The 14,742-nt window shown below is 36.0% G+C and overlaps 1 protein-coding gene across 2 annotated transcripts; it reads left to right on the top strand.

The window, feature by feature from the left end:
• The first annotated feature begins 3,080 nt into the window (after nucleotides 1-3,080).
• On the top strand, nucleotides 3,081-13,420 carry LOC104425391 (stomatal closure-related actin-binding protein 3). Of its 2 annotated transcripts, none has more exons than XM_010038079.3 (13): nucleotides 3,081-3,509; nucleotides 4,694-4,990; nucleotides 5,307-5,438; nucleotides 6,345-6,437; nucleotides 6,718-6,858; nucleotides 7,679-7,747; nucleotides 8,384-8,467; nucleotides 10,463-10,643; nucleotides 11,800-11,916; nucleotides 12,111-12,169; nucleotides 12,361-12,495; nucleotides 12,778-12,927; nucleotides 13,100-13,420. In XM_010038079.3, exons 2-13 carry the CDS (start codon nucleotides 4,709-4,711, stop codon nucleotides 13,130-13,132), a joined length of 1,476 nt encoding a protein of 491 aa, XP_010036381.1. In that variant the 5' UTR covers nucleotides 3,081-3,509; nucleotides 4,694-4,708; the 3' UTR covers nucleotides 13,133-13,420. The 2 variants fall into 2 exon arrangements, with proteins under 2 accessions (XP_010036381.1, XP_039157175.1); XM_039301241.1 differs by lacking the exon at nucleotides 3,081-3,509 and adding an exon at nucleotides 3,884-3,901.
• The last annotated feature ends 1,322 nt before the right edge of the window (nucleotides 13,421-14,742 follow it).

Genomic DNA, 14,742 nt, shown 5'->3' with positions numbered 1-14,742 from the left:
AAGTCACTTGAATTTGAGCAAAGCTTGAAGTCAGGATACTTGCGTGCTTTTTTAGGTTAAGCTCGAGCTTACCAATATTCAGCTAGATAGGTTTGAAACCCTAATCAAGTTTTTATTACTTTATTAAAAAATATTAAATAACTTTATATACGTCAATGTTATTGTAGTACATGAACAATATAGAAACATTTTAAGTTTGAGCTCAAGCCCACTCGATTGGTATGGAAATGAGTTAAAAAATTTGAGTTTGAATATCTTATTTTCTATTTGAATTGACCTGGAGCGTTATTTTCAGCTCTATAGTGGATAAAATTTAAAGAAACATGAAAGCTCAAAATGCAGAAAAGGAAAAAAAAAATCGGAATTACAGCTTCGATTGGAAAATATCTTCGAAGAAATTTATCTTCGAGGAAGATAAATGGGAGTTCGTTTTGGTCACGATACTTGAAAATGGAATCCTAGGATGGTAATATCATTTTTCTAGGTTTGGATGTATTTATAAATTGCATTAATGGCATTTTGTATGCTTGTTACAAGAAAATGACGAAATACATAATCGACAAAAAGTTGCAATATCACAAGTTTGGGTGCCGGGACACAGGCCTATCCTCAGAGGACTCAAGGCTGGCCGCTAGGGATCGGAGCATAGTCATTGAAGTCTTGAGTCCAAATGCTATGATATGTTCATATATAACTTTAAAAAGAAAAAAATTAATCTTCTGAATTTAAGCATATATATTTCGTTTGGTTCACCGTAAGTTTTTCTCTCGATGAGAATCCCCTATATACTTCAAATTAAGTTATTGCCTCTGACCAAAAAAAAAAAAAAGTTATTGCCACAACTTGTACGTCGATGCCTCATGCATGGCGTCACTGAAAAATAAAATAAAAAGGAAACGAACATATCTTTCGCCCTCTTGTTCTCCTGGAGGTCTCTTTCATTGAAAAATTGAAAACGACAGGACAAGAAAAATTTTGTTCCACTCATATACTTCGATCGCAGTGCAATAAATTGACCGACCAATTCATCTGAACTATATATTTATTTATTAATTAATTATTATCCTAAGTGCTTTGCTTAGTAGTTAGTTGCCGACTTGCCGTTTGTCTTGCTCTCTTGCCTTTTGGCGGATTTTGAAATGGGGAAAATTATATAATTGAATTGCGAACACTTCTATATTTTCGCTATTAAAAAATATTTGATGAAGGCAATTGCACACATAATAGAACCCTATCCATCTACTTCAACACGTAAGGGACCTCAACCACGTGGGTGATTATAAAAATAAAATTAGTTAATATGAGCTGCCAACTAGAACTCAACTTTTCTTTTGACGTCTTTCTTGGGGGGCCAAGAATGAACATATCTAATGGAAAAGTAGGCTGTCCAAAAAACGAAAATAGAATTAATGAAAACGATACTTCCATGATCCCATAAACTCAACAAATCCCAAATCCCAAATCCCATATAATATTTTTTTTTCCATTTTTATTTATTTATTTTCACACATGCATGTGGATTTGGACTCATCCTCCGTGTTTGATAGGTTACATAATCTATTTTTATTGAAATAAAAATAAGGAAAAACACCATCAACAAAATTTCAAACTTTGCTCATCACGACCTTAATATCCCGAGGCCTAGCCGAAAATAAGCTTTTTGGTCCCAACTCCCATAGTGCAACAGGCGGTGTGTACAAGGTCCATAAACAATTTCACCACCATATGGCTATTTTTTTCCTTAATATCACACGGGGCCGAATTATCATCAATACACGTCAAGGAAATGGCCCCAATTTTTTTTTTTTTTGAGTACATGTCATAAAAATATCATCTATCTACCACAAAAAATCCTACGTTTTTTCCCAACATAACATTAATACCACACTCTTTTTTCGTGTCATGAGTATTTCAAAACTTGTCCCACTACGATAAAAATTTGAGATTTTTTTTTTCTCACGCGGATGCAAAGTTGAGGATTTGGAGACAAAAAAGAGAGTTTAAAGTGTTAAAAATTACTATGGGCATAATTAGAGCTTTTGAGCGACATAAAAAAGTTTCGGTTGATGGCCATTTTGGGCATATTATAAGTGTCTTTTATGGTATTGGCCCTAAAGAAAAAAATGATTATAGTTTATATTATGGGGTTGACGGACATTTTGGACAGCGTACTTTTCTTAAATACGATGTCATCGCCGTAATTTGTGACGCAATCAAGATCGGTTACTAACCAGTAACCACCGCCGGGAATAATCGCAAACTAACTCCACCGCCAGACGGCTCGGCCCGTGACGTGCTGCCATTTCCCCACGCGCCTTCAGCCACGCGCTTTCACGCGATTAGCGGAAAGAAAAGAAAAGGGGATTTTTGCGAGCGGCCGGGACCCACGCGGAGACAAGGCGGTCCGAGCGCGTGGGGGGGAGAAGGTATCGGGCCTCGCTTTTTGCATTTTCCCACTATTCTTTTTTTTCTTTCCTGCCAGAAATTTCTTTCTTCCTTTCGGGAAATTAATAGAAGAAAAATAAATAAATTCTCACAACACCCCCCAACCCCACAAATATAAATAAAAAATTAATCTTACAATCATCATAATCAGTGTAAGAAGAGCAAACTATTAAAGAATCCAGTATCGCTTCTTAATTGCATATTACCTATCCTAACTTACTAATTTGATTTTTTGGATCAAATATCTAATTGTGCTGTTAAAAATCGATTCAATTTCATATGTTAGTTGATACGGTATGCATGTAAGATAAGCCCAATTTATCATTTTAAGATTTATACACTCTTTATATGCACATAATTTCTCCCGTTTCGTATCATTTATGGGAATCTCGATATTATCACTACAAATTAGGGATTATTTTTACTCATGTTGATTCGGGTCGCCGTGACTGCGACTTAAGCTTTCCGTTTGTGAATTGTGACATTATGGTCCTAGCTGTAAAAGAAGTCAATTCAGCTTTTTTATAATTTCCCTTTTCACCTTTATTTTATTTCTTTGCTTTTTTTTGTTTTTTTTTTTTTCTGGTTAAGCAGAGAGAGAGGGGAGGGGAGTCATGATGGTGTGAAAAGAAAAAGAGGAACAAGAACCTCTGCGTCCTGCCTGCCTTCTCACTCATGCTGTTGCAAGGAGAAGAGGAGAGAGAGAGACACACACACACAGGCATTGGAGGTCAGAGAGGCTGAGCAGGGAGAGAGAGAGAGAGAGAGAGGCCCCTTGTGTTCTTTTTTTTCTCTCTCTAAGCTCCTCTTCTTCTTTTGAGTGTTCTTGGGCCATTTTTAAAAGGGGAAAAAAGCTGAAGCAGCATTCCTAAGATTCTTCTCTTCGCCATCATCACTCTCCCTCTCTCTCTCTCTCTCTCTACCCTTTCTCCTTCATATGCTGTCTGGACTTTTGGGGAGAGGCGGAGTGCCTCTGTCTCGCAGCGCCATTTGACTGAGGCTGCTCCGGGCTTCCGCTTCTTCTTCTTCTTCGCCGGGCATTGCTCCGGTGGTGGTGATACTCAGTAAGTTCTGTGATTCCGACGTTCCGTGTGGAGCCGCATTACCATTTTTCTTTTCTTCTCTCTTCTTTCCTTTCCTGGGTCCTTCCTTTTTGGTCGCCGGGAGCTTGAAATCCGAAGCTTTTCTGCTATGGAGTTCCCTTTTTTTTTTCCCAGTTTTGCTATATGTGATGTGGTCACATGTTACTGCTTTCGTATGCGAGTTTTGTTCGTATTTTGTTAAAAAAAATGGTTGTGAATTACTCTACTTGGGACATATCCCTATTTTAAAATTTGTGCGATAGCTTTGTACGGGGCTGTTTTCTGGCTCTTTTATTGCTTAATATGCAAGAAAGAACTGGACCAGATTGCCTAGGAAAGTCTAGTCATGGAAAAACAAATCCGCTTCTATTGAGGTACTTCTGGGTATTTTATTGGGAATGTATCTTCGCGACGGAGATGATCAAGTTCTTTTTTTTTTTCCTTTTTTTTTTTCATTTATGAGTATTTTTGTCCTTTGGTTCTTCCTCTTCGTTGTAAATGATGCATGCGACTGGGCGCTTCAATCTCCCGGATAGAGGGTGGCCGTCCTTTTATTGGTGAATCCGGTAGATTTGGAAGCCTCTTTGGTGCTCTAGTCTTGATGTATGTGTTGACAAATGAGGATATTCAGCTTTCGGTGGAAGTTACTATTGTGGGTGGAATTTAGTCTGTTCTCTTTCTGGGATTACCTTACTTGAAAAGTGAGATCATATCTAGTCGAATATGGACTGTTTAGCCTTAAAATCACTGATCTGGTGCTACTGGTTCCTGTTAAATCTGAAATTCAAATAATTAGCTCCAGCTAATTGATACCCAGTTCTCTTCCGTATGAACTCTCTTTTCTGTTCTTTTCTTTTCTTTATCCTTTTTCATGTCCCTGGCTGCTCCTGCTTCATTCTTTTTCTCTCTTCATGGTGATTCAAAGGTTCTTGCGTGATCTCGATTTACTGTTGCTTTACAAAACCAACTTGATAATCCTTTAACTGGAGCGTCTAACACAACCAGCTTGATTATCCATGGTTTTGGAGGTGGCTTATAGATGTGCCTGGATTAGGAACATCACTACTTTTTTTTTCCTTAAATTTGTGATTCTATGTTCCATCCTTTTTTTGGCCCATTTCGTTATCTTGCTCTTTGTTCTCAAAAGTCTTGCTCTTTTTGAACAGAGAATTGTCTGAAGGATGACGAAAGTGAGTCCTGAACTCGGTGGCATGGGGTCTCAAGAAGTTCTGGCAGTGTCAGCGGATGTTAGCTTTGCTTCTGATTGCTTTCCAAAGTACAAGTTAGGTCCAGATAATCAGATTTTGGAAGAGCCAAAGGATGATAATAAAGGTCCATCCTTAAAGGAAGTTGTGGAAAAAGAAACTGCCCAGTTGTCAGAGCAACATAAGCGCCTCTCTGTTCGTGACCTTGCCAGTAAATTTGATAAAAACTTGGCTGCTGCAGCTAAATTGTCTAATGAGGTATTTAAGTCTACAATTTTGCTGAACTTTGTACTGAATACATATAGAAGTTGTCCAAATTTGATCATATTAATGAATTTGATATTGTGCTAGACCTTTGATAAATTATGCCCCAACTTTATCCCGGTATTGGCATTAGCCTTGTTCCATTGGAGTTTACCACGTAAGGAAACTTGAATTGGTTTCTTCCAATTGGTTTTTAGAAAAGTCTTCTGTGTTTTTTATTTATTTATTATTTTAATTTTTTTATTTTTCGTCCTGGAAATTTATCAACTTTCCAGAGAGTTACCGTTGATAAAACTTTGCTGTATATCAGGCAAAACTGAGGGAAGAAGTTGCCTCTTTGGAGGGCCACGTGCTCCTAAAGAAGCTTAGAGATGCATTGGAATCATTAAGGGGCCGATTATCTGGGCAAAACAAGGAGGATGTAGAGAAAGCGATCTCAATGGTTAGTTCTTATGCTAATTATCCCCATGTTGCTCGAATCCCTTATTCCATGACCTAATGGACTAGTTCAGTTCTTGGTTCCTCTGGTTGAGGAAACGCGTTTTGGATTGTGATTGTATTTGGCTGTCTAGTGCACTGAAGGATAGCCATATTTACTGAAGTGTATTGCAGCAACATTGACATAGAGAAAAAGTCAATGTTCTTATCCTTATCACTCTTTATTTTTTTGTTAATAAACCTTCATTGAACTGACTCTTTTTATTAAACGCATTCTTTTAACCCGATGCAAGTTGAAAAGGGTAGATAATCAAGACAGGCCTAAGTAGTCTGCTGTGGACATTTGGAAATACAATAGAGAACCAGAACTCTATTCCTTGTTCTTTCTTCTGTCTCTACTTCATCACTTGATCTGTAAATGTAATTCATTCCTTGCACAAAAAGTAGCTGGACCTCTCTTTTGCTGTTAGCTTTATCAGATGAATCTGAACATGCATGCATGGAGCCATATTTTCCTGCCTTGCAAGTTGAAATACATCGAATCACAAGAACCTACTATAAAACTATCACCAGTTAGTTTCTGAGGATCTTTGTTCAGTATCATCTCTGGTTCCTCATTTCTCCTTTTGCCATGTTCTTTAGGCAAGGAATGTCCTCTTCACTTTTGAGTGCCTAGCTGTCTTTTTAGTGAGATTAGCTATTAGTTGCTGTCTTGTCACATATATGTTGAGCTGGGAATCCATCATCATCCTTCTATGATGAATGAATGCTTCACATAGGTCTTGACTTCTTCTCTTTGAACAAGATCCTTTATGTAATGGAGAGGAATGACCGCATATAGTGGCTATCTTCCTGAGCACATATTGTTCTGCATTATGACTGAGTTTTTTGGACTGTGATTGCCACACAGGTGGAAGCTTTAGCAGTCAAGTTGACTCAAAAAGAAGGAGAGCTAATCCAAGAAAAGTTCGAAGTGAAGAAGCTTGTAAACTTTCTCAAACAGGTATGCTATGCTAGAGGAACTCGAGGACAGTCTTATGGAAAAAGATGGTGCTAATGATAGATTGAAGATATATTCTTAATATCCAAGCTAGCTTTCATCCTAGGGACATAAATTAGAAACTTAGCCTCGTTCACCATTCTCTTTTGTACATATATGTAACTGTAGCCATTGTTCCAGGAATTTCAGTACGGTATCTGCACTTGCAAAGTGTTTCAAGTTAAGTTTCTGTACTCTCTTTAGTAGGGATGTCCTTTTTCTCATTTAAGTTCTCTGTATGCAGGCTTCTGAAGATGCTAAGAAGCTTGTTAGCCAAGAAAATTCCTTTGCTTGTGCTGAAATTGAGAGTGCTAGAGCAGTAGTACAGCGATTTGGGGAGGCCCTTGAAGAGGAAGAGAGAAACTCCCAAACATCCAAAAAACAGGTATGGAGTTTGATGCTTAATTGTTAATTAGCAACAACATCCCGTCAAGCTTACATATGTTATGAAGAAATATAGGTTTATTGGCATGTGTAAAAATTTTGCATTATCTGGATCAACTCGTAAAAATAATGGAAATGAAGCTCACCCTCTTTTAACTTTACGTCCTTCTGTTTTACTTCATGGTGGGCAATGGTTTCCCCCACTAGAGCTGCATGGTAGTGGTGAGCCTGAGACAGGAATTAAAGACATATCTATTCAACTCACTCATCCTGGAAACTTTTCAAATTTTCTGTGAAAAACTGACAAAATTTCTCCAAACATCTCAAAAACCACATGAAGAAGCCCTGCATTACTTAATTTTGATAAATTCTCTCTCTCTCTCTCTTCGTTCAATTGTCACAAGCTGTCTTATCGTTAATTTAAATATGATCTAATGATATCTTCGAGTTCGGCTATTGGAGGCAAATGCCAATAGACCAAATTAGTCAACCTTTGTCTATAATTTCTGACCCAACCTTTCTTTTGTCCTACTATTAACTTCCTGGCTTTAATGACTGCTGCTATATAGTGCATGTGTTGCTTTTGGTAATCTCAGTGAAAAAAAAAATATAATACCTGATGACTTGCATTTCTGCTGTACTCTAATTTACACTGCAAGGGTGCCTGGTGATCCTAATGCATCACTTAAAATCTTCAAGTTTCATCTTCGGTGACTCATGGTTTAAAATGAAACATAAACGTGTTCAACCATATTTTTTTATCTGGTGATGTGCTAAAACATATCACTCATATATGTACTTGTGTTCTTTGGTTGTCATAGGATGTGGAAGAATTGCTGCAGGAGGTTCAAGAGGCCAGGAGAATCAAATTGCTGCACCAGCCAAGCAAGGTGCATTATCATTGTATCTTATATTTCCAGTAGCAAATATAATTTCCTTAACGTGTATTATCAGTGTTACTTTGTAGCACATCTTTGGAAATTGTTATTGATTATTGAAAACTAAGGGCAATTCCTGGAATTAATTGTTTGGAAAAGATAATCTGTCAGAATTTTTTTGTATGCAAGAGGTTCTGTTGCCTGTAATTTTTTGTCGGTAAGTTAACCCAATTACTTATTAGTTCTCATCGAGGGTATACGCATGAATTATTATAAAGAAAGGCCACCTTTACCACCTCAGAATCGACCTTCTAGTACCGTGTTTGCCTATGCCATGAATATTGTTGGCTGATAAATTGGCCACAAATCAATGGCGGAAGCAATAATTCTAGATATATGAGATTTGTAAATATGTGAGACTTCCCTTGATCCTTTTGCATACGTTTAACTCTACTTTGAATGAAACCAAAAGAGTAAGGAAATACAACCGTGACAAGTCCAATTAACACAGTATCCTTGATCTACCTAAATGAATGAAGTCACTTCTCTCTACGGCAGATATATCGAATTACAACTTGTACTTGGCTCATTCTGTAGAGTTCTTGTAACAGAGACTTTGCCTCAGGAGGAATATATGCTTTTGTGCAGGTTATGGATATGGAACACGAGCTTCGTGCGCTCAGACTTCAAATTCGAGAGAAATCTATATTTTCCTTCAAGCTTCAGAAAGAGGTCCGTCAATTATCAGCACATTACATAAGGCCAGATTTCATTTGATCCAGGATAACAGAAATGGCATGGATTTATAGTTATTTCTCTTCCAGTATTATGTTTGTCTTTCTATTGTTATAAAATAAATTCAGAACTAGTGAACAAAATAAAAAGATATAATAAGTGGTAATACTCCTGCCCCTGGAGAATCGGAGAATCAAGCTTCTGTCTCTATAGTTCTTTCAAAGGACATGACTCCTTTATTAAGCACTTGTCATTTCGTTTGTTTGCTGCGAAATTGAATATTTGATTGGTTAATGAATTACTCAAAAGCGTCTTATTGACAGAATGTGCAGCCATAATTTTGGGTTTCATAGCCATTTGATACACTCCGGGTTCATGTGTAGATTAGGTTCCTCGACTTGTGTCATCTTCAGAGTATGTTCCTTGAAAAATTTTATTTTCACTTTCTCACGAAGTGATTTTGGTTATTTCAACACATTATCCATCAAAATTAATGATTTTGAAAGCAAAGTTAGGCTACCGGGAAAACATTGTGTGTTGAAGGGACCAAAATCAACCTTTAAATTGGAAAGTATAAACACAAGTTGAGAGACCAAAGCAGAAGTTTTTTTCTTCACTTTGGTATTAAATAAAACAGGGCATCGCGTTGCAGTGGAGAAAATTAAATTTTCTGTGCAATTCTTCTCTTAGCAAAATAGATTATCCTTATCTCTCTTTACTAATGAATGAGTCTGTCGAAATTTATTATGATCAAAGATAAAAATGTAACACATTTTGCTCATTAGAGAATTATGTCCTCCAATGTGATATTATTAGATTGTCTCAATATAGCGCATTAAAATTCTAGTTTTTCCTCTTTACAAAATAAAAATATGAACTTTTTCAAGACACTCGATAACTTATCCCAGTATTTCTATAAAAAAGTACGAATTTCTGTTCCATATTGTATTAGATTTGATGAAAAAATATGATTTACCTATAAATTTTATATTCTTACAATAAAAGATTAATGCATACATAACAGTAGTCTATTAAAAAAAGATGTACTTATATAAAAATACATTTGTATGATTCAATAAGAAAAACTAAAATGAACTGATTTGGTGAAGGGAACTAAATTTTATTGGCAAATTCATTCATTGTTTTGCCTATATTATATATTAGACTAATTATTTTTTTGCTTTAGGTTGGTAAAATCAACTAATTTAATAAGAGAATCAATTATATGAGTATAAAATAATTTCTACAAAATAATGAGCTTTATCTTCATGTTCAGACAAAATGATAAATGAATAAATATATACACTTTATTGTTAGTGGTGTTAAAAAAAATAAAAAGTTAGAGAGTTGGCAATATACGTGGCAGCCCCTTCTATACACAACCCTTAATGGAATACATACTGATTGGGATAGAGGTTATTGTGGCAACAACATTTTAGTATTCCTTTTCCATGATCTTAAATTTGATTTGTCACGTAATAAATGCATTCAACAAAATTGAAATGATTTTTCCATATTTGCATTCAATTGCATTTTTTTTTAAAGGTCCATCAACAAAGTAAAATAGAAAAATTTAAAACCATAAAAGATACATGAGTGGATTGATTTGGAAATGTATAATAAACTAATCACAATGCTACAATTAAAAGATAAGTTGGGGAACCAAAAAATAACAAAATATTGACTTATCTTTGATTGGATTAATAAAAATAAAGAGGAAAACAAAATAAGGAAAATACAACTTGAGTGTTTAAAAAGTTTTCTTCTGGTTGACTGTCTGCATTGTATGAGCTGGGCTCTGGCACATATTTGCAGCCACTTTCAGCCAGTGGCATTATGGCTTTTTAGCACTTAGATCTCTTCTGTAGTGGATGCTGTACTCTTCTTGGTGATTTGCATGACTAATTTGTCACTATGCATCTTTTTAATTAGGCTAGTCTGTCCTTATTGATTAGGTGTTTTCTTGAGCTAATCTCAGCCGTTGTCTTACAGCTGACCATGAGCAGGAGAGCTGAAGAGAACAGATCTCGTCTATATATATTAGATGGTTGTGAGGCTCTTGGGTCAAATCTACGGGTCCGTCCTTGTGCAGAAAATGCTCCAGCACTTTGCAAGTGTTCCATTCAGTGGTTTCGCATATCTTCTGATGGAAGCCAAAGAGATGCCATTTCAGGTAACCATTTAAATAAATTATTCACTTCAAGTCTTACTATGCGTAAACTTAATCGTGCTCGCTGGCACTCTTGATTTTGTTTGTATAATACTACATGGTTTCCAAGTATAATAATGGCTAGAGGATGGAAGGTTTTGTCCTGCTACCATATGCATTCTGATCATGTATGTTGAGGATATGTGGGACCTGATAGATTATCTCTATAATACCGTGTGTTTGCATTTGCATTATTATTTCAATGCGGACATTTTGTTAACCCTCCAAACTTGGAGGAGCAAAAATTGTTCTGTATTTTCTGATTTATTATGATGTTTTGTGAGGAAATTTAGATTTGCAATGATGTCAAAGTTTGGTCCTTGCATTTGCATGGAGTAATAATTTTAGGTAGAATACCAATGATGTCACGATGATTCGCTTGAGTTCATGAAGTTTGTGTGTTCATTAGACATAAAAGCCAGAAACTCCTAAAAAATTAAAACTTAACAAAATAATATGTAGCAGTATCTGGGAGGTTCGATCTCTGCAAATTAAATGCCAAGGTTCATCACATCTCTGGTGAAGGAATTTATCCACTTTTATCATTTTATGCTTTTCAAGTCCCCAAAGACTCGAGTTCAGAGCTATAGTTGCATAATTGCAAACTAAAAATAATAACTCAAAGTGGATGATTGCTAAATGTTTGCATCATCTAGATTTATTATTCACAAAAGCAATATGACAAAGAAAGTATTGCTGCTTCATCATGAAGGAAACTGGTTTACAGTATGGAAAAGAAGAAACGAGCTTCTTCCATGGATGTTACCGATCAAAAACTAAATTTTCTTCTTCATTGACTTTGCTTTTGCAAGTTCAGTGGTCATTGAAAGGGGCTGTTTGGCATGTGTGAGCACACAAATTATGCGAGCTTTCCAATCTGTCCCATCAACAATCTTTGTGAAGATTAATGGGACTGCACTATCCGGACTCTGAATTCTCTTACTCATTATGTATATTGCTCTGTCTATCTGATGATTTTGTGCTTTTCCAACCTAATATCAAATTTGATTGTCTTACCTTATCTTGAGTTTAGCTCTTTGATTTCTGCGACGAATATAGTAGCTTGCTCTACCCAGAAAATTGAAAAGCATTAATTAGTTTTTGCTTTTATTTCCCTTAGGTGCCAACTCACCAAGTTATGCTCCTGAACCCTTGGATGTTGGACGAATCTTAGTAGCTGAAATAATCTTAAATGGCAACAAAGATTCCGTGGCAACCATCGGTCCCATCGATCCTGGTAGGTTTACACTCACCATATACCCGAATAAAGTGCTTCATTATATTTGATTCCTCTACAAGCTTTGACACGGTTCTCTACTTTTCATTCTGCTCTATTTTTCTTAGTACTTTTGAATTTATTAAAAAGCTTAGCAGTTATGCTGTGGCTGCTCAATAATGATTCTCCTCTGAAGTCGATTGAATGTCTAACAGTTGCAGGACTGGAAAGCCATGTAGAGACATTGATGCGGAAATCCAATGCTGAATTTACTGTATGTTATCTCACTCTTTATCCAAAGTGTGTATCATGATATCAATACTGGTTTCATATTTATGTATAAATAGAGACATTTTTTCTTCTCAAGCAGTGTGATTGTTGGAAGATACTACTCCCTTTACATTTCCTGTCTTACTTGATGCAGTGACTTCATGCCTTCAAGTTAACTTTTACTCTGTCACACAGGTAACTATTTCTCAGATGAATGGTCAAGATCATCAGTCGCATTCATCTCATATGTTTCATGTGGGGAAAACAAGGGTAAAACTTTGCAGAGGATGGATAACCAAGGCCAGAGACATATACTCAACATCAATGCAGGTACATGCATGGAAGTGTTAATATGCTGTGCAAATCTACATGCATAAAATGTTCTGTTCTCTCTAGTAAATAAATTCCTGGATAGGCATCAAGTGGGTGCAATACTTACCAAAATCAAATTACTCTTTAACAAGAGAAATGATCTATAAGTTCCATTAGGTTCATCCATTGAACCAGCTAGAAACCCCAACTAAGAGTGCATAATCGCGATACTTATCTTCATTTATGTGAAGCAGTTTCAATATTGGGCATTTCTCATTCTTTATCTTTTTTTAAATCCAGTTATGTGGAGACAGAAGCGATGGCAGTGCGGCAGCCAAGGGGTTATTTTGGCAACCGAGAAAAGGGTCGTCATTTGTATTAACCTTCGAATCAGAGCGGGACAGAAATGCAGCTATAATGCTCGCAAGAAAATATGCCCTAGATTGCAATGTATGTACTCTGCCCTCATTTCGCTTGATACATCACTTTTCCTTTTCCATTTCACTGCAAGCATCTTTCCCATAAAAGTCGCTTCTTTAATCACTTAAGGCCAGGTTTAAACAAATTCAGTCTTCATTTCGAGGTGTTTATATTGCAACTTAAAATTTTTCCTGATCAACAGGTAATGCTTGGTGGACCAGATGATCATCTCTGAAGGCCCGCTTCACTGACTGAAATTCTTTTTAAAGTGTGATTATGATCAGTTTTTAAATAGGTTTAGTCGTGTGCATGGGTCTGATTATCGTGGAAAAGACTAAATGTCTTCGCGATTCTTCCTTTCTTCTTTTCCCTTTCTATTTCCCTAAGCGACCATGTGTGTTTTGCTGCAAATGGTTGTGCTTCGCTAATCTTGTCGTGTGGTTTTAGGCGTTGTTTTTTCTTCCCGCCTAATCATCTGATGTAACATGTTTTTGGGTATATATAATGATTGATTTGATCAGCAGACTGCTTGCTTGAGTTATGCTCTTGAAGACGATTCTTGCTGCGAAACAATAATACTCCCCCAATCCGTCTGGTCTTAAAGCTGAACGCCCACAATCATCATCCGATGTATGTTGAGAACCGATGCTCGATCGAGTTCCATGTGGTGAGTTCCGTTTGAAGGAGATATTCAGTCAATACGTCACGTAGATGTAAAATCGCCGCTATAGAAGGTGAGTAAGAGTGCGTATTTGGACGTTTTTAGAACCTAGAACTGACACTGTAGACCTTGGACCGCCCTTGTCGGTCTGGTCCGATTCCGGTTTAGGGCATCGGCTTTTCTTTTTTTTTTTTTGGGTTATTTTCTTGTATTTCTTGAAATGACAAATTTACTCTTTCAAAGTACATATATATAATGCCTAGTAAGAAAATGGTAAGAAGAGAAACACTAGCAAAAGCCAGATAGCAATGGGGTTACATCCAACTCATACTTTTAGTCAAGTGAAACGAAAAAAAGCAACGGAAGAAATATCTATATGCCAAAGTAATAATTCATAAAAGATGAACACAAAAAATAAGATAATTAATAAAAGTTCAAAACACATCACATAAAACATAGATTATAAAATTTCATTCCTCATTCATTTATAAAAAGATTGCTTCAAATTTTAACTACATTAAAACAAAACAAACAATAAACATGGTTAAAATGAGTTCGGTTTAGGGTCGATATTGGGTTGAACCGGATCTCAACCCTATTTTACATAATGATGGCCAAATAATCATTCTTGCCTCTGAATGAAAGGAGTGACAAATAAATCTTTCTAGAACATCGAGTGATTACATTCAATTAGGCATATCAAATCTCTTGAAATATTTTCTTTAAAGAGAAATGAAAATCTCATAATATTTTCTTTAAAGAGAAATGAAAATCTCATGATATTTATTGCTTCATGTTTATTTAGTGGGGGATAAATAGAGTGAAAGATTAATTACTGTTATTTATTTATTTATTACAAAAGACGAGGTTAAAAAGGAAGTTATGTACATCTATATGTACAATGAAAAAGCTATTGCTAATGAGGCGATTCTAGAGCTTTGGCAATATTAGGGTTTCTTCTTCCTCACACGATGCTATCCATTACTCATCTCTCTCCTCTTCTTTCACTTCATTGTTTCTCCATTTAAGACAGTAACTCCTTTATATACATTGAAAAAGCATCTTTATCTTAACTTCCACAATACAATGTCATTAATTTTACTTATTAACACTGCCCCAAGTTCTTCATATTAAGTTTAGATAATAATCCTTATAATCTAATAATGTACTTTTTCGATCTATTC

Source organism: Eucalyptus grandis, chromosome 1 (genome assembly GCF_016545825.1).
Source record: "Eucalyptus grandis isolate ANBG69807.140 chromosome 1, ASM1654582v1, whole genome shotgun sequence".
Taxonomy (NCBI): domain Eukaryota; kingdom Viridiplantae; phylum Streptophyta; class Magnoliopsida; order Myrtales; family Myrtaceae; genus Eucalyptus; species Eucalyptus grandis.
Note: the sequence above shows the minus strand (reverse complement) of the source record. Positions and strands in the feature narration are given on the sequence as shown.

Bases quoted from the DNA above. Each gene is read 5' to 3' on its own strand.
- LOC104425391 (XM_010038079.3), top strand. From the start codon at position 4,709: ATGACGAAAGTGAGTCCTGAACTCGGTGGCATGGGGTCTCAAGAAGTT. The intron at 10,644-11,799 runs GTAACCATTTAA...TATTTCCCTTAG, and splicing joins CCAAAGAGATGCCATTTCAG to GTGCCAACTCACCAAGTTAT. The intron at 12,928-13,099 runs GTATGTACTCTG...CCTGATCAACAG, and splicing joins AATATGCCCTAGATTGCAAT to GTAATGCTTGGTGGACCAGA.